The sequence below is a fragment of the Pyrus communis genome, chromosome 5 (assembly GCF_041283825.1).
Source record: "Pyrus communis isolate YQ-2024b chromosome 5, ASM4128382v1, whole genome shotgun sequence".
Classification (NCBI taxonomy): Eukaryota; Viridiplantae; Streptophyta; class Magnoliopsida; order Rosales; family Rosaceae; genus Pyrus; species Pyrus communis.
The window spans coordinates 21476852-21499560 of NC_142569.1; the positions used below are offsets into that span (position 1 = coordinate 21476852).

At 34.5% G+C, this 22709-nt stretch overlaps 1 protein-coding gene across 1 annotated transcript; it reads right to left on the bottom strand.

The window, feature by feature from the left end:
- Positions 1-9353: 9353 nt before the first annotated feature.
- On the bottom strand, positions 9354-19425 carry LOC137723065 (presequence protease 1, chloroplastic/mitochondrial). The gene is made up of 19 exons (XM_068462223.2): positions 18907-19425; positions 18615-18798; positions 18222-18396; positions 17991-18123; positions 17756-17826; positions 17010-17093; positions 15777-15867; positions 14722-15242; positions 14438-14602; positions 14078-14296; positions 13845-13972; positions 12565-12754; positions 11586-11669; positions 11397-11494; positions 10972-11236; positions 10734-10896; positions 10476-10656; positions 10141-10212; positions 9354-9833 (listed from the first exon to the last, which is right to left on the bottom strand). The coding sequence occupies exons 1-19, from the start codon at positions 19187-19189 to the stop codon at positions 9692-9694; spliced, it is 3249 nt and encodes a 1082-aa protein (XP_068318324.2). The 5' UTR covers positions 19190-19425; the 3' UTR covers positions 9354-9691.
- Between the last annotated feature and the right edge of the window lie 3284 nt (positions 19426-22709).

The following is a 22709-nucleotide window of genomic DNA, read 5'->3' on the forward strand; positions in this document are numbered from 1 at the left end:
GTATTCATGTCGTTTTCATGACATACTAATATCTTAACGGGTCGTGTCGTACAACACGCGTTAAAATAAACGGGTAAAATGACCCTACCCAAAATTGACCTTTTACTATTATCAAGTAATATGACTCGACCCGTCACCCGTTAAAGAAAATATATCTTAAATCAATAAATACTGAAAATGATAAACATAATTTGACAAAAAAAAGAAAAGAAAAAGGAAAGCATAATACTAAATTAGTATATACATATTATATTGTCACAAATATTACTTCAAAACATAAAAAATAAAAAATAAAAAAAAACATTTGTTTTTCAAGTACTACATACCCCAAAATAAGAGTCTAATGAAAAAACATTAGTACATACTACAAAATACCAAATGTTCAAGGATATGCAAAATGAAGGGAGTTGTGTTTCAAGGTTGATGAACCTTGCATGTTTTTGACAATAAAACCCTTCAATTTTCATCAATCACCAAGGGAAATGGTATTGGAACTTTGACTTGATACATTGTCTTCAAGGGTTATATTGACGATGTTTTCATTAAGGCTTTCCACATTAGCACGGTTTTCCGCATAAACTAAGCATAAAAAAAAAAACCAAACATTGTAAATCATTCAAATTATGAGTATAAAAAATAATAAAAAGAAATAAAATAGTAGTACAATATTATATAAAAGATATATTACCTCTTTTTCCAAAAATCCAATCTCGTGTGTACAACAAAACTTGAACCGTGTCTGGCAACAATGAAGTACGATATTGATCTAGCTAGTACTTTACCCCTGATACTGAAAGCGGATTTTGATGCTACAATTGAAATAGGAATTGTTAACACATCTTGTGCTATCTGAGAAAGTATTAGATAATGAAAATGCTCCATTTGTTACCAAGAAAGAACATTTATATCTTGTCTTCAATCTAGTCTTTTATCATCCAAATACTTTTGTAATTCACTTTTTTCAACTGAGCGTAGACCATTGTAATTATTATCAAAATCCTACATCACAAAAAAAAAAAAAAATAGAAAGATGAGAAGTTTTCCCCGAATACATATTAAAAGACAAGTCAATGTGTAACAAACATTTTGATATTCAACAGAACTCACTCCATAAAGCTTTGTGTAAGCCCAATCCACAAAATGCAACTTGTAATGAGGATCCAATATGAATGAAATTGAAATAATCAAATTGTAATCTGACCAAAACTCCTGAAACTTCATGTGCATATAATTCCCCATCTTTTTCATGAAACTATCGCAGTCATCAATGACTGCCTTAAATTGAAGTTGAATTATGAACACTTTAGGGAAGAATAAATTTGATGTGGGGTTCTTTGTCCCAAAAAATAAGCAGGTAACATCATAAAAGTACCCCAAAAACTTTGACATCTTCACTATTTTATCCCACTCTTCAAAAGAAGAACTTCAAAAATTTTAATCACTCGAACGTAAATTAATAAAAGCATATCGATAGAAAATTGCACTAACATAAGACCAGTTGAGTCCAATCTAGTAGTAACATCTTGTCTCAAGCCTCTCCTACTATCCAATATCCCCACTTGCCTAACACATTCTTTAAACTTTATTTTTCTAGCCTTAGAATCCTTTATACACTTGATGCATTAATGAATTTTATCATTGAAGAATCATTTTCTTTAAGTCCATCTTGGACTATCTAATTCAAATATATGAGCACAACAACACACATGAAAGAAGTCACCATTTGTCAGGAGAATACCTCTAATATTCAGTTGATCCTTCAAAGATGCTAACAAAATACTTATCTAATGTGAAGAAATTATCTTCTTCTCATTCCTCCACTCAATTGCCAATGCACTTATTTATTTTTATTTTTTTACATATACAACACCAGTATGTGGAGGAGGCATGTGTCAAAGACTTATAATTTTTTTATGCAATTTCCAATCATTGTCTACAAAGTGAGCAGTAAGAGCAAGATACCCATCAGTGCATTAGGAGGATCATAAGTCTAATATCGAACACATTCTACCTTCAATTGATGCTAACAATTTATGAAGTGCTTGCTTTTCAATTTTGAACATCTTCAACACATAGGTTTTAATAGTATTTTGACATAGTATCTTAATATCGGGAGATAAATATGCAAACAAAGCCATAATTCCCACATATTCAACAAAACTCAAATGAAGATTATGCTTGATGATTGCCTTTACCAATAAGCTACGGAATACCACATGATCAAATTTTTGGGAACGCAATTCAAATGCCGACATAAACAGTTCAACATTATTCTTTGCCGGGCATGTTTTCAAATGCTTTTTCATATTACCTGTCTCATGTTGACGATCATCTACCAACACTTTCTTACAATCTTTACATTGAGGACGACTTTTACCAACTTCAGAAATAGTATCCAATTTATTGAAAATCTTCAAAACGGGAGATATGAGTTTCATGCTTACCTAAATTGATCATTCTAGCCTCTTCCTTTGCAACACTTGTATTTGTATTGTCTATATTTTCACTTCCAAAATCTAATTATGTTCCCATTTTAATTCCCACAAACTTCCCAAAATCTAATTTGTAGTATGCATTGCTTCCGAAAAAAAAAAAAAAGATAGAAATTAATTAAAAACTTTTTAAATAATGACAATTGACAAATCGAATCTAAATTACAACTTTTATTCAAGTATGTCTCTAAAGTAATTATTATCATTCAAATCCATCTAATTAAATAATGACAATTCACAAGGGGAATACAATCTAGATGTGGACTAGAGAAAGCTAAGGATATTAAAACCTAAAAAAATTAGGGTTTTTATTACCAATGGTTCCTAAGATTGACCAAACTCATCATTTTGGTCTCTCACCTTCAAAATAAATCAATGTCTTCCCTGACATTCACCACCACACATCAATTTGGTCATTCCGTTTAGATTACATCAACTATTTCTGTTAGTTTGCATGTGGGACCCACAAATCCTATAAAATGGTAACACATGAATTTCACAAAAGAAGGGTTTTTATCACAAATGATCCCTGACATTGATCAAACTCCTCATTTTGGTCCCTGACTTTCACTACTGCACAGTCTACACATTAATTTAGTCATTCTGTTAAAATTTTGTCCATATTTTTTTTCAGTGTGATAATATAGTCCCACTGGTCCAATCATATGGCGCCACATGAACTAACTATTATAAAAAAATATTTTTTTTAAGATTTAAAACTAAAAGTACTATGAGAAACTAAAAGGAAAAAAACAGACATCATCGTCTTCATCTAGGTATGCTAAAAAAAGAAAAGAAAGGCATCATGACACCACTAAAGCTTGTCCTTCGTGAACTCACTTCTCATTCTCTCTAGTTGGTTATAATCCTATCAAATTTGAATTGAATCTGGATTCAATTTTATCGAATTTAGATGAAATCTTATTTTCTAATGAGGAGTTTGATTAATGTCAGGGACCATTTGCGATAAAAACCCTTCTTTTGTATATTGACGAAATTTTGATGGAATGACTCTATTGATGTGCGATAGTGAAAGTCGAGGACCAAATTTATTGATTTTTGAAACTTAGGAACTAGAATGAGGAGTTTGATCAGTGTTAGGGACCATTTGCGATGAAAACCCTTCTTTTGTATAATCCACGTGTCACACGTGTCACCATTGTATTGGATTTTTGGATCCCACATACAAACTAACAGAATAATTGACGGAATCTACACGAAATGATCAAATTGATGTGTGGTAGTGAATGTCAGGGACAACATTGATTGATTTTGAAAGTAAGGGACCAAAATGATGAGTTTGGTCAATCTCAGGGATCATTTGTGATAAAAACTCTAAAAAAATATAATTGTAAAAACAAAAGCTCAGCAATAGAGGAATGAAGCTGTTGGAATTAAAAACGAAATGTGGTGGGCTACTTTAAAGAAAAAAAGAAGAAGAGATAAACAAATCAAACTTAACTAAAGAAACAAATCAGGAAACGATCCCTTTTTGAAGAATATATATATTCAAGAAATTATAATCTTACTAAAATTTTCCAACAAATTTGGGCTTTAAAAGTTGGAATCAGTCAATCAGGAAATATATCATGCTATTGAAAGTCAAAATTTGTTGGAAAATTTTAGAAAAAATATAATTTTCCCAAATATATATATTCTTCAAAAGGGTATCGTTTTTTGATTTGTTTAGCTAAATTTGATTTGTTTATCCTTTCTTTTTTCTATTTAGAGTAGCCCACCATATTTCATTTTTAATTCCAATAGCTTCCTTCTGCTGAGCTTTTGATTTTACATTTATATTTATATTTTTTGATGTTTTAATATCCTTAGCTTTCTCTACTCCACATATAAATTATATCCCACTTGTGAATTTTTATTATTTAATTAAATGGATTTGAATGATAAGAGTTACTTTGGCGGCATATTGGACTAAAAGTTGTGATTCAAAATCAATTTGTCAATTGTTATTGTTTAAAAAGTTTTTAATTAATTTCTATCCATTTTTTTTTTTCAAAAGCAATGGATGCTACAGATTTAGATTTTGTGAACCTTAGTGACAATGAGTTTGTGAAAATTATAATGGGAACAAAACCAGATCTTGAGGTGAAAATACAGACAATACAAATACGAGTGTTGCAAAAAAAAAAAAAAAAAAAGGCTAGAATGATCAATTTAGATAAGCAATAACTCAGATTTTCTGTTTGGAACATTTTCAATAAATTGGATACTATTTTTTTAATATGATAAAAGTCGTGCTCAATGTAAAGCTTGTAAGAAAATGTTGATAGATGATAATCAACATTGACAGGTAATATGAAAAGACATTTGAAAACATGCCCTACAAAGAATAATGTTGAATTGTTTATGTTAGCATATGAAATGTGTTCCTAAAAGTTTGATCATATGGTATTCCATGGCTTATTACTAGAGGCAATCGTCAAGCATAATCTTCCTTTTAGTTTCGTTGAATTTGAGGGAATTAGGGCTTTATTTGCATATGTATCTTCTAATATTAAGCTACTATGTCGAAACACTGTTAAAGCCTGTGTGTTAAGGATGTTCAAAACTAAAAAGCAAGCGCTTCATAAGTTCATAGCATCAATTAAAAGTAGAATTTGTTTGACATTAGACTCATGGTCCTCCCAATGCACTGATGGGTATCTTGCTCTTACCGCTCACTTTGTAGACAAGGATTGAAAATTGCATGAAATGATTATAAGTTTTTGTCACATGTCTCCACATGCCTCCATTGCATATTGGTGTTTCATTATGTGAAAAAATTAGTGCTCTGGTAATTGAGTGAGGGATTGAGAAGAAGTCATTTTCAATCACATTGGATAATGCTTCTTCAAATATTCGTTTTGCTAGCATTTTGAAGGATCAATTGAATATTAGAGGTCTTTTCTTGATGAATGGTGACCTCTTTCATGTGTGTTGTGCTCATATTTTGAATTTTAGAGTTTAAGATGGACTTAAAGAAATTGATTCTTCAGTGATAAAAATTCGTGAATGCATCAATTATATAAAGGGTTTTGAGGCTAGAAAAATAAAGTTTAATGAATGTGTTAAACAAGTAGGGATATTGGATAGTAGGAGAGGCTTGAGACAAGATGTCCCTACTAGATGAGACTCAACTTATCATATGTTAGTGCAATTTTTTATTGATATGTTTTTATTAATTTAGGGTTGAGTGATTCAAATTTTGAACGTTGTCTTTCTTTTGAAGAGTGGGATAAAATAATGAAGATTTGAAGATTTGAAGTTTTTGGGGCTATTTTTATGATGTTACATGCTTATTTTCTGGGACAAAGTAGCCCACATCAAATTTATTCTTCCCTAAAGTGTTTGCAATTCAGCTTCAAGTTAAGGCAGTCATAGATGACTGTTATAGTTTCTTGAAAAAGATGGGGAATGATTTGCACATGAAGTTTCACAAGTATTGGTCATATTACAATTTGATTGTGTCAATTGCAATCGTCTTGGATCCTCGTTATAAGCTACATTTTGTGGATTGGGCTTACACAAAGCTTCATTGAGTGAATTCTGTCGAATATCAAAATGTTTGTTACACATTGACTTCTCTTTTTAATGTGTAATTGGAGAAATCTTCTAATATTAATCACTCAAATATTCCAATGAACTCAGTGCCTAATCATCAAATAGAAGATGGAGATGCCCTCTTTGAGGTAACCTAAAGTTTGTTTGTATTTTACTTTGAAATTGGATGGTGCATTATTTTTATTATCTTTCTATTTTTTATATATTTTGTGATGTAGGATTTTGATAATAATTACAATGGTCCACACTTAGTTAAAAAAAAAGTGAATTACGTAAGTATTTGGAAGATAAAAGACTAGATAGAAGACAAGATATAAATGTTCTTTCTTGGTGGCAAATGGAGCGTTTTCATTATCCAATACTTTCTCAGTTAGCACGAGATGCGTTAACAATTCATATTTCAACTGTTGCGTCAGAATCCGCTTTCAGTATTGGGGGTAAAATACTGGATCAATATCTTCATTATTGCGTAACACAGTTCAAGCTTTGTTATACACATGAAATTGGCTTTTTGGAGAAGGAGGTAATATATCTTTTATAAAATATTGAACTTATTTCTTTTCATTATTATTTTTTGTACTCATAATTTGAATAGTTATAATGATTGGTTTTTAATGCTTAGTTTATGTGGAAGAGAGTGTTAATGTAGAAAACCTTAATGAGAACACCGTCAATATAACCGTTGAAGACAATGTATCAAACCAAAGTTCCAATATCATTTCCCTTGGTGATTTATGAAAAATTAAGGGTTTTATTGTAAAAAACGTGTAAGGTTCCTTAAACTCCCTTCATTTTGCATACCCTTTAACATTTGGTATTTTGTAGTATGTACTAATGTTTTTTCATTAGGCTCTTATTGTTTTTTTTATATTTTGAAGTAATATTTATGTGACAATATGGTATTCATATACTAATTTAGTATTATGCTTTTCTTTTTTATGGGTCAAAATATGTTTCTCATTTTCATTATTTATTGATTTAAAAAATATTTTTTTAACGGGTAACGGATCAGGTCATATTACCTGATAACATTAACGGGACATTACCTGACAATATTACCTTTTACTTTACTAGGTGTTACACGACATGACCCGTTAATATATCAGGTAAGTCACGAAAACGACACGAACACGAAAAACACGTCACAAATGCTAGGTCTACGCCCCTACCTACGAATAAGGATTATTCACGAGTTATGATGTGAGCCATATCTTAGATATGGTAAAAAAAATTAAAATAATATTTATTTGTAACTGAAATACAAGACATTGTATAACACTAAGTAATAATATTTACATAATAAACGTTTGAGTTTACCATATATAATTTATTGAATATGCAACAGAATAAAATCGTGCAGAAATTACTTCACAACCGAAAGTACAAACAAATTAATTGAGACGATGTAACAAAACGGATGTATACTCAAGCCCTTCCTCCGATGCCTAACATATACAAGGCTTATTATTTTATATTCAAGGCATTCTTCATCCCTTGAATATCCTTACAACTCAAACATTTTACACAACTCAACACAACTCAACTCTCTTTCTTATTTTGCAATGCATATGTATATAACTTAGATATCAATAATCACATTTTCTTTAACAAGCTTGCAAGCTTTAACATAAATCATACTGATTAGTAACAAAAGTAATACAATCATAATATCAACAACAAGGTAACAATCTTTAACAACACAAATGATGAACAATACGCTACCATTTACTCCTTTTTATTGTTTTCGATTTCGTATCCTCCCTCTTTTTTTTTTTCTTCCTTCGCCACTTCCCCTTTCTATTTTTTTTCTTCACGTCTGTTTTTAAATTTTTCTCTTTTTTTGTCTCTTTCTTCTACTCTAACACTTAGCCATGAAGAAAATATTTGAATCTGAATAATGGATGACGATGTTTTGGTTGGTTGGTTAAATAGGTAGGACGAATTTCTAGTTTTTGGATATCTTTCTTTTGATAGATGAAAGTGATGGTGAGTTTGGTGGAGATATTATTGGGTAAGCTTGAATACATTTTCCGGGGTTTGTCTCTCATTTCTTTTACAGTATTCTCAAGGGAAGTAAAGGGAGATTTTCGATGGTTAGGTGGGAGAGCTTCTCATGGCAATGATCTCAAAATGTACATGCATAACCACACGATTTAAGTGGTTTGTCAATTCGACTACATCCACTGGGGTTTGCTTTAATTTGTATTTCACTATATATGAGAGACTTACAAATACAATGAAAGATGACTTAAAACCTGTACAATATGTAAAAGAAACAAGGTAATACAAAAGGGAGAATGGCATTCTTGTTGATGTTGTTCTCTGTCTCCTTTTTCTTTTTCTTCCTCTCTCTTTTCTTTCTTATTCCTTCCGTTGGTTCTTGCCCTTCTTTTATAGAGATTGCATGACATCTTACTTCTCATCTAGCTTGAGGATGAAAGTTCCAAAGTGTGCCAATAGAAAGACAGCCAAATGGTGGTGAATTACAAGCTCCAACTCATGAAAAGCCTTACAAAACAATCTAATATATATGAAACTACAAACTTAACGCATATCGTAGTATAATTTATAATGAAATGTTAATTAGTACAAACATCTCTAGTTGGAAAAATTTAAGTATAAAAGTACTAGCTAGACTTAAAAATATATTTTTGTAGTGAAAACGTCTCTACTAACTTACATGTCAAAAATACGAGTTCTTGTACCTACACACACATTTATACAATTAATTTTTCTTAAATACGGGGTATTATAGATTTCTTGTTCCATTCGTCAATAATTTTTCTCAACTAACATGTTTGTAGTCTCATTGGTTAAGATTTTGTTTTACAATCGAGGGAGCGTAAAACGAGTTTTGAGAATTGAAGAAGATAAATAGTACATTAAAAGTGATTTAGGGTGTATTCAATTTTTTTTAATTTAAAAAAAAAACCTTATAAGATTGAAATTGTCATTACATAGTAAAGTACGGAAGTCATTTAATATTAAACTTTAATGTGAGGTGTATTTAACATTATGTGTGGTGCTAATAAAAAAAAGTCAATTTTCATTGTGCTTTTTATATTTAAAAAGAAAATATAATTCTGCCGATTGCACAATAAAATTTTTAAAATGCCAGTAACAATTTCTAAAAAAATAATTCAAAAAATCTTTTATTTTGAATAAAAAAAATTTGAAGAAGAAAAATGAGGATAAATGGGGCAGCGGGAAAGATGGGCCACACCGTTTCCGTCCTCTTAACGTTGAGTAATGTATAATATCGCTTGTAACAAATTGAAGGGAAAAAAACAAAAGGCTTGGCCATATTGAAAGACATCAAATGTCAGTGTTTTGATATATTGAAATTGTGGTAGTGTGAACCAAGAATCAGTTACCACCAAATTGCAAGATGAGCACCGATGTCATGAGTCTCACATAAAAGGGGTCAAAAGAATTGGCTGCCACTGTTTAAAGATAATACCAAATTGCAGCATCTGACATGGTAAGTACACTTTTCATGCTCCAAAATTTCTTTTCTAATCTGCTATCACTGTATGTATTGCTTTTTGTGTAATAAAACGAAGAAACACATTCGGCGTCCCTTGCTGTAGAATTGGAAATAGTGTTACAGAAAGATCGATATCCGGAGCATTTTATAGGACTTAGAGGGCTTTCTTTACTTGAAAGAAGTTGTTTCGCTCCCTTTGTGCAGAATCAATGTCATCTGGAGATGCCACTGCAACCACAACCCCTTTGTCTTTGACCGCGTCGATTGCATTTGCAAATTCCTTGAAGTCCTTCAAGCTGTGGGATAAACGACGAGTTAAATCTTGAACTACGTAAAACATTAACAGGCATGGCCTTATGTTCTCGTACCAGAATCAAAATATGAAAATAAAATACTCTGATTAGGTATGATAAAACTAGCATCATGAGAGCTACCTATTGCCGAAAAATAAAAAGGAACAGTTTAGTTTATCACGATGACAACGATGGAATAACAAAAATGGTTCTCCTAAACAGTTTTTCTGCCGTAGTAGTGTTCTATCCTTGGCATGCCTTACGACTTGAATAACAAGTTCAATCATCAACCAATGAACAGCATCTTTACCTTGTTGACAGTATCTCTGCTCGTCTGATTTGCCTTTCTTCTTCTGTGATTCCCAACAAGTATCGCAACAAACTGCAGGAGAAAAAAAGAGGAAACAGGTGAGGAGAAAAGATTTAAGTCTTCTGGAAACAAGAAGTAAATTCAGAACCAATCTGAGACCGCCAACAAACTACTCTGGCAGGTTGTGTGCGTAAAACTAGATGTGGAGGCGTACACATTATTGTTTCAAGCAACAATCATTAAAAGGTAAAAATATATCCTGTTCTCTTCTGGTTCACAGCGGTCCTCACATATATCTCCACTTTCCAACAAGCCAAAAGGTGATGTTAACATACCTACTATAACCTTTGGCATCAGGAAGCTGGTACGAATCAACGTCTCCGATTGTCCCAATGATAGACTTGGTAAGAGTCTCATCATCCATTTCTAATTGTCGAAGAAAATCCCCAGTCCCATCATATACACCAAGTGTCTTTAACAAGTTGGGGTCACGATAAGATAAGAAAGAGAATACTCCTACATAAAATTTCACAAATTTAGCTCCTAACACAAGCAATTGATACTCCATGAGAACATTTAACAAGAATTTTTACCTGAGTGACTATCAAAGTCACAAAACCCTCCGTATGCTCCACCACTAACTCTTACACGATCCCACAACCATGTAGTACTAATGTATTTGGAGATAACATGTGCACTCCCACTCAGCTGATAACCAGTGTCATAAATGTTACCAGCTTTTCCAACATAATTAACCTGTACAAGGTAATAGCTTAGAATAATTGCTCCACAAAACATTCAAAAAGGACCACGACAAAAAAGTATTCTCACCTGAGTAGGTATTACAATGGCTTCATTTGCTAAAGGTAGTCGAGCATTCCAAGTAGCAGTAGCAACAGGAGAGCTATTAGGCAGCAAATCAAGAAATTTGGTCACAAACTTCTCAGAGCTGGTAAGATTCTTCCTTTCAGCAGTCATATTCACTATGCAACCTTGCCTAGAAAGTAGGGATTTGCGGATCTCCTCGAGAGACGAAGAAATGCCATCCCAATCTTGATCAACTTTTTCTTCAAGAGCTTGAAGAAACTCCAAGTAACTAAGTAGACAGAAGATATGAATTGCATTGTATCAGAAAGTATGTTGGTTGCACTAAGTTTCCCTATTCAATGTTGTATTTAAAGTGCACTTCACAGAGGAAACGTAGGACATGCACAATTAGGACAAAAGACAAATCACTTATAAATTCCCGGTCCAACCTGACACCACCCATTTGTTCAGAAATCCACCCCGCAGTATTTAGTTTTGCATCCATCCTTGCAGCAGCAATTCCATGACCACTACCTCTCAATCGGTTCTGAAAACGACATAACAGAAATATTACACTTTGATAATTAATGTCAAGGATTAGTTCAGATTAACCTTTTCAAATACAGTTTATTATATACCTCCATTCTAGCTTTGCTTTGAGAGACAAACTGCTTAAACCGCTGCTGGTCTGTAAACTGGACTTCTTGAAGAACACAGCTGAACTGAAATAACATGAATTACATCAAACCTTGATTAAATTTGCAGCAAATATTAAGCACCAGACTACAAAACTAATCTAGAGGTAAAATAACAATTATACAGTCCGTGACTCGGTAATGGCACCGCGATTACAAATATTCCGCCATGCAAAAAGGAAAAAAAAGGAGAAGTATGAAATTGATCATTTAGTATATGTATACAATCCTTATAAAGAAAGGATAACTAAATCGTAAACAATTTTTTCTTCTAAATTAAGAAAAAAGCCTAAAATTTTATCTGTTTTGACTAATGAACAATGGAATTTTGCATAGGAATAGGATACATTTCAAATGAAAGCATGGTATATAGAATGGAAACAAGAGATTTAATCTATAGAATTTACATCTACTAAGATAAAACTTAAGAAAAAGCAAAGATTCTCCTTCGCTTTTTTTTGGGTCAATGGCCTCAAGTAAGGAAATCCTTTGTTTTTTATTCTGAAATAGTTTTCTAATGTTTCAGATAAAGGAGTTTTGTCTAATTGTTGGTTTCTCATTTACGCGTTTTACACTTGGCTTGTGCTACATGGACTCCTTGCATATCTCCTTTTGTAATTTGTTTCTCATTTGAGTACAGTAATTGATCCTATCTAGAAAGAAAAAAAATTAGAGAGAATCTTATTAAAGAACCAAAAATTGTTCTTCTAAGTTATTGTTCAAGTGAGGTACTACATCTAAGTGATAAGCATTTCCCAATTTGACAGATTATGGTCAACTCAAGCCTCAAGGTAAACTTCATGAAAAGTCATGAAGTTAAAAGCAATAAATACATGAAGCCCATCTCATATTAATTATTCTTTAAGTAATGAACAGGAATGTCTTATTGGCCAACTCTGAAAAGAAAAGGAACAAAGTATACCAAGTGAAATAGGTCATCAGCACGTCCGGCCATGGCTTTTCCTCGAACAATTATATGGCTACAAGGTTCCTCCTTGCCCCGTACAGATGATGTCATTGGATAAACTGATATTCCTCCAGTTTTCCTTCCAATCAACTGATTAAGTTGCACAAAACTTAAGTCTTTTGTGCCCATCTCTAACAGTGATTGGCTGTCAAAGAAGATCATGATACCATCAGGAATACAATCTAATTTCCTTAACTTACCACAGAAAATAACATTCTTTAAGTAAGCAACTTGTAAAGCTCAACTGGTTATGGTTACACTATTAATGTCAGTAAAGAAGCAGTTTAGTGGGGTGTGAATAATTTTCATAAAGCAACGTTGCTGCTGCAACACTACTACTGCTATCCATGCTTTGCCACTAAATAGTTATGCATCATTGTCTTTCCTTTCGTAAATACAATTTGTCACCGTGATTAGGGGCATGAGTGTTGTATTCAAAAGTCACAGGGTAGTCCACGAAAACATGTAGTCTTGTGTGTTTACTTTATCAATAAATAATAAATGTACACTTCGATATAAGGGTACGCTGGCATGCACAATAACCACAGTAAGTAAAAGAAAGTACTCATTCTATAATTTTGCATAATTCCTATGCATTTGAATGTGAAACCTTCTTGTGTCTCCAAAAGTGTGTCAGGAATGGGAGAACTGTGTTCCTAACTATTCAACATGCAAGTTATCACCATTGCTCATGTGCTATACAAAATTCAGTGTGGCCTTTAAGACCAACAAGAGTCCGAGAGTTGACTACAGATTTTCTTCACTGAAAGACTAATAGAACAACAGGAGTCAATGAGAAAGGGCATGGAACCAGTCTGACTTGTTGACCAATTTAAGGGAAGTCGTTGGGATTGGGGATCAAGCTCAGACTTCTTTTTCTTAGTCAGCGATGGCCAATTAAATCTAAACAATGGTTCTGACTAAGAGGAAAGAGATACCAGATTGATTAGCCATTGTGCGCTTTACCCTTGATAACAGAGATGCTATAGTTGGTTTTATTTTGCTTCTAGAGGGGAGAGTTTCAAAAATTAAAACTTTTGGATAAAATTGTTATATCTCCAAATTTAAATATTGGGAGGACCAGTTAATCCATGCTTGAAATCCCATGGAAAATTAGCCAAACTCTACTTTTGAGGTTTTTCAGACGTAAACCTTTGTTTCAAGAAAAGTTTGCATCATGTTATGTCAAACCAAAGCAATGAAGACATTATAGCGAATCACTGGAAACATCTTACCAAAAAAGAGGTACCAAAGGAAGAAGCTCTTGCTTTAGTGAACTCATATTGAACACAACTTCAGTGTACAGGACATCATTTGTGAAGAGGTCATGCTGCAGAACTTTCACACCATTGATATCCCCAACCTACATTTAATAGATATGTGCTTTGTTATCCATTTCTTCCAAAGGAACTAGCCCAAAAGGAAATTCTCAGAAACTTGAACACAAGAAATTTAATTTGATGGTAACCTCTGTGGGGACACAAGTAGGTTCCTTTGGAATGTCTTGCAGAGAAAGACTTGGAACACTTCTCAAAGCTTCCGGAGGGTCAGGAGTTTCCTGCCTCAGTTGCAGCTCGTGTGTAGCACGAGCTAGCTCAGCAAGATCTTCTTCTGTCATACCTGATTTAACTTTCTGCAAGATTTCTTTCTCAGCCTCTTCATCACGAGAAGCTTTCTCTGGATCAGGCTGGCAAGGAAGTTACTTGTTGGGAGTAATAAACAGGGAAGAAAAGTCTTGGGAAATATATATATATACACACACACACACACACACATATATATACATATATATATATATATATATGTATGTATGTATATAGTTCATTACCTGCATTTCTACCACAACTCTATGGGGATTGTTCAAAATAAATTTCTCTATTAAGGGAGAGAAAACAGCCTTCGAGCCTTCAGCTTCTATTCTGGCTTTCAGTGCCAGTAAAGGTTTCTCATACTTTAATGGCTCAAATGGATCCATATCATATATCCATTTACCCTTTAAAAAGAAAAACTTATATTAGTCTCTGATCAAGAATAAATGGCCAAAAAAGATGCCAGACACTTTATTGAGAAAAAGATAAGGAAAAAACTAAACTCAAGATGGATACATCTTACCATGGATCGGAGCATTAGTGACAAACCACGAGGAAATGATCCTGTGTTGTTTTCCCTCAGAGAGAACTCAATCGTATTCATGGATGCTTCTACAGCTTCTGTATCAAAACCTTCCTCTGCTAACTTTTTAAGTGTACTCATGACTACTTCTTCTACCTTTTGAATGTCACCTTCCGAAACGCCCTTCAACCCAATACTAAATTGGGGTTGTAGGAGCTCATCTTCAACTCCACCACCAACTATGGCCTCTCCCAAGCCACTCTCCAGCAATATTTTCCTCAATGGAGAAGCAGGCGTTCCCAACATAAGATGATCCAGAAACCCAAGCGTAAGCTCAGTCTCCAAGTCTAGGGGATTCTCAGCGAGCAACCAATTGAGGCATACCATGTTTTTCTTCCTTAAGTCACCACCTTTACCAGCAGGATATTTCCCAGAAATCCGAATTGGTTTGGAAAATAGTTTTTGTGGTTGAATTCTTGATTCATTTGGAGATGAACTTGCGTCAAACATATCTAGGTACTCTGTGAAAGGGAGACAGAGGGATGAGATGCTAGAGATATATTCCACTATAAAACTTAAATATCATTTATAAAAAATTCTAGGCCATCAAACTGAAAAAGCAATGACAAAAAAATGAAAACCTAAGTGATTCATGGCTTTTTGCAACTGATATCTATTATGTTGTCTTAGATTAGTAACTATATTTTAGTTCTTGAACGCAAATTGGTTAAAAAAACTGAAATAAAGGAAAATCCTGTTGACATGCAGGTTTGGTAACCTTGATACAGAAAAGGAAAAATCATAAATTGCACACTACTAGAAGAAATGATAATAGTAACAAGACCCACTAGAGTAACCGGCATATAATTTTCATGGTTTCAGTGGCTAGATTAGAATCCTCGACAGTTTCTTTATAAAACTATAGCTTCTCGTCAATCTTATATGGGAGGACTCACTCAATCTTTTATGGGAAAATCCAGAATTAGTCATACCTTATAATCTAGTTAGCAAACCAAAGTAATTCAATGCATGTATAAGGAGATCCGATTTAATACCACTCAAAATGCGCAGCCGTTCCATTGGATCATCATCTCCATAAAACCAGATCCTGGCATTGCTGGGATGGTAATATTTACGGTGGAACTCCTGTATGTTTGCGAATTTAAATTAAATATTATTTAAGAAAAACGTAAAATATAATCAATATATGCAAACTCAAACACGAGAATCAGAAAACTTGGCAGGAATATGGTCACACTCAGATGAATATGCATATGAGACAAAGACCACGGAAAAAAGATGGGAACAGTCACAGCGTTGCTATTCAGAATATCAAATATCAAAGCACTAATAACCCTATTAGAAATCACCAAGGCATGGGCGAGGCGTCCGAGAGACAGCCCAGCCTGGGTGTGAATTTTTTAATATATACACTGAGCGTACACATATTACTTTAAAAAAAAAGATTATTAATCAATAATCACCCTGAGCACACACATATATTATAAATACATATACACACACATATATACATATATTATATTATATTATATATATATATATATATATATAATAGAGGATGAAAAGCACAATGAGCACACATATAACAAAGAACGTAGACAGCACACACATCCATTATATAAAAAAATAAAAATCAGAAAAAAAAGGCAGAGAGATGATAGTGTAAGGAAGAGGTACGAGGCATTTAAAACCCTACCTAAAATTTGGGTTTGGGAGTAAAAAAAAAAAATTCCCCTAAGGCGCGCCTAGGCAGCTCCAGCAGCACCTTTTGCTGCCTTCTGCCCACTCCCTCAAAACAGAGGTGGCAACCCTCAAGCCCAGCCTCACAGGGCGCCTAGGCGCGCCCTGAGGCGAGCCTTTTAAAACATTGTGCGTGACAGACAAAAAAGCTCTCTCAAACAACAAAAATCTTTTGTCCACAACCCTTATGCAATAAAATTGTAAATGCTATCATTCTACAATAAATGACATTGGAATGCATACTTTAAATGGTTCGGAACTTCTTATGGTTGGTCAGCTGAATACACTGAGGACAACATGCTGAAATTTTCCAGAGCATTTCTTTAAAAATTGCACAGAATGTGCTACTATAACAGGAATGATGTGCCAAATTGTAAATTCTACAAAAGAATTAAGATTCTAAGCCTATAAATAAAAAATTTAAGAAATATATACTACGACCACAACACACATAAACAGTTACATTTAAGTTTAATATAGTATTCTGAAAGACTAGAAAAATATTCTTCTTGGTGAACATAACAAACCTTGAACTCGTCAAATGTCAGTTTAGGAATAACGGTTGGATCACCTCCACTGTCAACACCATAAGTATTGTCTGGAAAAAGAGCCTGTAGCAAATGTACATGACACAATTACAAATGGAAACAAGATGTATCCTATCAAAGTACTTTAGTCGTTCACAAAAGCTAAGTGCCATTAAATGTTCAAGTCCTATAATCATCCATGATAACATATGACTCTATCTTAACATGTGAATAACATGGACGGCTGTGTAAGTGTGTATACCCCAGAGCAAATGGTCCTTAATGAACTCCCGCATTCATAACTCCAATTAGTATCAACATGGTGAGTGCAATGGTAAATAAATTTGGAGCCAGAAAAAATGTTCCATTGTATTGAGCAGATAACCACATAGAATTGAATACTGATAATGTTAAATGATTTGTCTGATTTATAAAACATTTAGCTCAAACTGATGTGATCAAACTACAGCCCGCCACAAATTTTCCCCAACAAGTTACCACAGTTGGCCCCAATTAAACCCTCTGCAATAAGTGATTTAAACAACAACATAACTGGATCAAGTACATAAATTCAAGTAAATGTTCACATTGTGATGGTACCATTAAACCCTCTACAATATGATTTGTACCATTGGGCTGCACAAATCATTCAGACTCCCTGGGAAGGAATAGAATCAAAGATGGCTGAAGCTACAGTTATGCCAAACTATTAAAACAGTTGGGCAGAATAAGAAAAGAAAACTTACCTGTTGAGCAGTCCGACCAAGTATATTATCGGGCTGGGAATAGACCCCTTTCATCTCATTAAAAACAACTCCTGAAATTAACCACAGAAATCATTTAAGAAGAAATAAAAGTAGCTCAATACTTGGAAATCAATGGAATTTATAACCATGAAACATCAATTTCTTTTCCAAAGGTAATGCAATTCTAAAAAAACACCAGAGAACTAGGCATCTCTATAAAGTACTAATAGGCAACCTTTATAAGATATATCTTCAGAAGGATCATTGAGCTCGTAATGCCAACCCTCCTGTTGGAAAGTCCGGAAGTCCTCCACACATTTAGGAAAGAAGACGGCATCCAGATATACATCGACAAGGTTATAGAAATCCTGATACAAAATGACGTGTTTTAGTACAGCATCCAGTGTAGATATAACACATATCACAGTGTATATCCTTTCTGTTCCAATTCTCGACACGCTTTTACCTTTGTATTTGTGGAAGCAACTGGGTAGCAAGTCCTATCCGGATATGTGAATGCATTAAGAAACGTATTCAAGCTCCCTTTCAACAATTCAACAAATGGTTCTTTCAAAGGGTACTTTCTTGATCCACACAGCACACTGTGTTCGAGAATGTGAGGGATCCCAGTGGAATCATTCCTGCATCAAGAATTAGATAAACAAGAGTAAATATCTTGATCGACAACAAAAAAAAAGGGGCATTTGCAATCACTTCAAGGTACTTGATTTACATGACAATTCTTCATTCTTCGGTAGGTAAACCAATCAAACACAAAATGGGCAGAAAAATAATGTCGTAATTTGAAAAAGCTAAAGCCCCACTACATAAGGGAGATAAATTTATCAAGATTACTCACGGAGGGGTCCGAAAAACAATGCCGAAAACCTTATTCTCGTCATCGTTGGACACCGAAATGACTTGGGCACCGGTCTTTTTGTGCCTGAAAAGCAAAGCTTTGGATTTACACTCCCCAATGAACTCCTCAGAGACCTTCTCGAACCCGAGCTTTTCCACGACTTCATCTTGCGCACCAGAAAACTCTACACGCACAAAAAAAAAAAAAAAAAAAAAAAAAAAAAAAACCCAAATTAAATCACAAAATTACAAAACGGGTATTGGGTAGCTAGGGGTTTGACAAGGAAATGCACCTGAAGGGGACTGAGTGAAGGGGGTGGCGACTGCACGCGGTGAGAGGGAGGAGAAGCTTCTAGCGACGTTGGGGGCAGAGGAGGGGGGTAATCTGCTGGCGCGGCGGAGCAGGGAGCGTCTGCGGGGGTTGAGAATCGGACGGTCGCGGTGGTTTCTTACAGCAGAAGCCGTGGAAGAAGAAGAGCGAGATGAGGGGAGGGCGAGGCGGTGGGAAAAGCGGAAGGAGAAGAAGAGGCGGTTGCTGGAGGCGAGAGAAGAGCGAAGCAGGGTTGCTCCCTCCATAATTTTTGTGGTGTCGTCGCTTCTGCTCTGATAAGAGAGATAGAGTAACAAAATTGGGGTTTTAATGGCGTTTTGTTTTTTTAGATTGAGAGGGAAATAAAAAAATATCTGAAGGTTAACGTATTGGAGTTGGGGGATTGGATGGGTGGTACGGGGAGCGCCAACGTTCTTTTTCTTCTTCCTCTTCTTCTATTTTCCATTTTTCTTGCTTAGAAAGTTGAAACTAATTTTTTATCTTTTTATTTTTTGCTTGCTTACTTGAGGGTCGAAAGTTTTCTCTGTTTGTTTCTTGGGTTTTTTGTTTGTTTCAATCACATCTCATTAGTTGACCGTTTGTCTATTGTGGATATTTAATTATGGTTTTCACTATAAAACTTATAATCTTTGGCATAGAAATTGATCTCATCATTATGCAATCACTAATTAAACATGCCTCTGGATTTTTCTACAAGGGAAGTGATTTTCATACACTATTTGTACTTTCTCACACACTTTTTTTTATTTATAATCATCAAATTAAATAAATCAAACAGAATCATCGGCTAGGATTAAACAAAAGTGTTCAGTTCTACAATCTTTGCATATTAGGCCCATATAAATATCATACGCATACCTAACATAAACAAAGTAAACACAACATAAAAAGGCAAACCAAATAGAGGATATATAACCAATACATTCAGGGAGGCCCACATAAGCTTAGGCCCAATAGAAGCAAAAAAACAACACAAAATAAAGCCCTCATCTCCTTCATTGGAGAGTTGTCTACAGCCGCCATCAAAACCGCTACATTGGCTGTCGACGAAAGGAAACAACTCGAATTTGGGTAACACCCTAACCTTTATGTTGGAAATAAGTAATAACATTTGGAAGCATATTTCAAGTTAGGGGACAAAAAAATAGTGGTGGGGATTTTTACAACTTTTGAAGGTCACATGCATCGCATCCTCACCACATAAATACCTTGAACACATTCTTTCTTTTACCCAACTGATTTCATCCTCATCATGGTAGACTTGTGTATAAATATGTTTTTCACATATAGTTGCAATAACTATTAACCCTCGTAAAAAATTAGACTTCTCAAATAGCTAAAATAATTGAAACACAAACATGTCCAAGCTCCCACATGAAACTAAGGGCTTTAACGCGAAGTTCCACGGGTGGTACAACATGGAACCTTCTCCACTTCCGGGGTTGCGAAAGGTGAATCCTACGTCATCGTTTAGCTCTGTGGACTCAGAGATGCTGCTGAAAAGTATAGATCAGGTTCGCAAAGACTCAACTATGAGACGGGCGCCGCCGAGTATTGGAACCACAAGCTAATGAAGGCAGAAAAAAAGAGCTTGTGGACCTCAATGGTGAAGCCAACGAAGCACTTTACCATGTATGCAACCTTATGTATATGGTATGTACATGTTATGTATATTATGCATACCATGATATGCATAATATGTTATGTATAATATGCATATCATTAAACGCACATAATATACATAATATGCATACCATGCGCAAGAAATGCACACCTTATGTATGCAACCTACACGATGTATGCACACATCGAGAAAATTTTGTAAAATTTATGCAATTGAACTTAAATACAAATTGGAACATACCAGCATTGTACCATGTCAAAAATCAAAATTTTTCCACACATTATTGTAAACCCAGTCGGCATTAGCATGTTGGCCTTGGGATTCTCTTCAAGGCTAGGCGCCAAGGGATGAGACTTACCCCATTATTTTTGGGTTTCATATCTTCGAAAATGCATCATCCTCATATTAGTGAAAACCCAAACAATACAGTGCAAATTGGATAGCAAATTTTGCCCTTCATGAGTTGTTTCTAAATGGATTGGTTGGCAAACTAGTTAGCAAATTGACGAGACAAGGTAGATGCGGTGTAGATGTGGTGTACATGACCCTCATGTCTTTTCCTAACCTTCTTGAGGTGTGCATTGCATTCAATATGTGTAAGATGTGATTTTTCCTCTTGTCAACTCATAAATTTCCCAATTACAAAAGTAGTGGGGTTTAATTAATGTTTTGTTTGGGTACTTAATTTGACCCAAAAGGGTTTTGGAAAATGTTAATGTTTCCAATTCCAGATCATATGTTTTCAGTATTCAGACGCAACATGCAGTGTGCATATCATGACCACTGGAGATCATTCAGTGTGCTTAGTGTGTGCATAGTATGTGGATATAGTACACATGCGTTATGCATATAATGGGCATGCATTGTATACGGAGGACGGTATGGTTTTGGGTGGTTTTGTTTTTGAATTATTACGTACATAATAAGTTCACTTTTTGTCATGGGAAGTTGCACCATTTGAATGACCATTTTGTGATGGGAAGTTGACCGTTTGAATGACCCTTATTCTCCATTTATTTAAGTTGTCTTATGGGTTTATGTTTCATTACAAAACCACAAGTTCAATTAACATCCTCCAAAAAAAATCCAAAAGTTGAAAATGATGAAGAAAGGTCGCACCACCTCTATTTTTTATGACGTTCTTCTCAAAATTCTCATCATCGTTGCTTCCTGCTCGTTAAGGGACCTTTTTTTTCGGTGAAGATGGTCTCAAAGAAGTTCAAGGAAACAGCCAAAGACCCTTGCATCTACCAACACATCAATATTACAGACTTTGAGACCGTCAACTTGCTTAGATCATGGGGCATGTCTAACAAAGTCTCAACCTTCATCAATCGTTGCTTCCAGTGCTGCAATCCCGAGGCTCTTTACATGGTGAGGATGCGATACTTCTTCTAAAACAACAAGGAAGAAGCCAGAATTCAGCGGCTTAAGAGTGCAATCTCAAAGGCCCATCAACTAGCAACGTACATGTACTCTGCGATCTTGGTGTGCCGCGGGTGGGACTCCAAGCACGAAGGGCTCAAACTTCTCTATTCTCTCAACTGTCACAACTCGGGATGGTTGAGTGTAATGGAATGCCGAGAGGTTTTAGTTGTTTTTTTTGAGTTTTTGGGTGCATAGAGAAGTAAGCGCCCGAATCCTAAAACTGCACCACAACAACGCTGCCATCAAACCTTGCAACGATTGTGGAAGTCCACAAGGTCCGGTGTTGCCAAAATTAGATTAACCAAAATTAACCCAATTAAGTTCAAATTTGCAAGTATACGAATCATGAAGTAGTATAGTAGGCAATCATAAGATCGTTCCAATTAAGATTGATATAATTATAATTATCTAACTTAAAATTAAAGTGCACTTGAATTGGAATTGAAAGATTGATGATTTGAGAAAGAACTTTGAAATTGTGAATGTAAATAAAAATCAAATGAGATTCAGAAAGTGACGAGAACAACAAAGAAATCAAATATAAATCAATTGCAAAAAACACTAGAGCATTTGATTCACCATAACCAATCCAACTCAATTCCAACAGTTAATTATTAATGAGTAATCATCCAAAATGACAGTCTAGTTCCTTTAATTCACATAGTATCTACAACATCTAGATCACTACGTATACTCATATGTGCTAACAATCT

What these genes read in the sequence shown, in the direction of transcription:
- LOC137723065 (XM_068462223.2), bottom strand. Translation starts at nt 19,189, where the DNA reads ATGGAGGGAGCAACCCTGCTTCGCTCTTCTCTCGCCTCCAGCAACCGC. An exon ending in CTGATGACCTATTTCACTTG is followed by an intron (nt 11,670 to 12,564) that starts GTATACTTTGTT and finishes ATGTTATTTCAG; the next exon opens with TTCAGCTGTGTTCTTCAAGA. An exon ending in AAAGCAAAGCTAGAATGGAG is followed by an intron (nt 11,495 to 11,585) that starts GTATATAATAAA and finishes TGTCGTTTTCAG; the next exon opens with AACCGATTGAGAGGTAGTGG.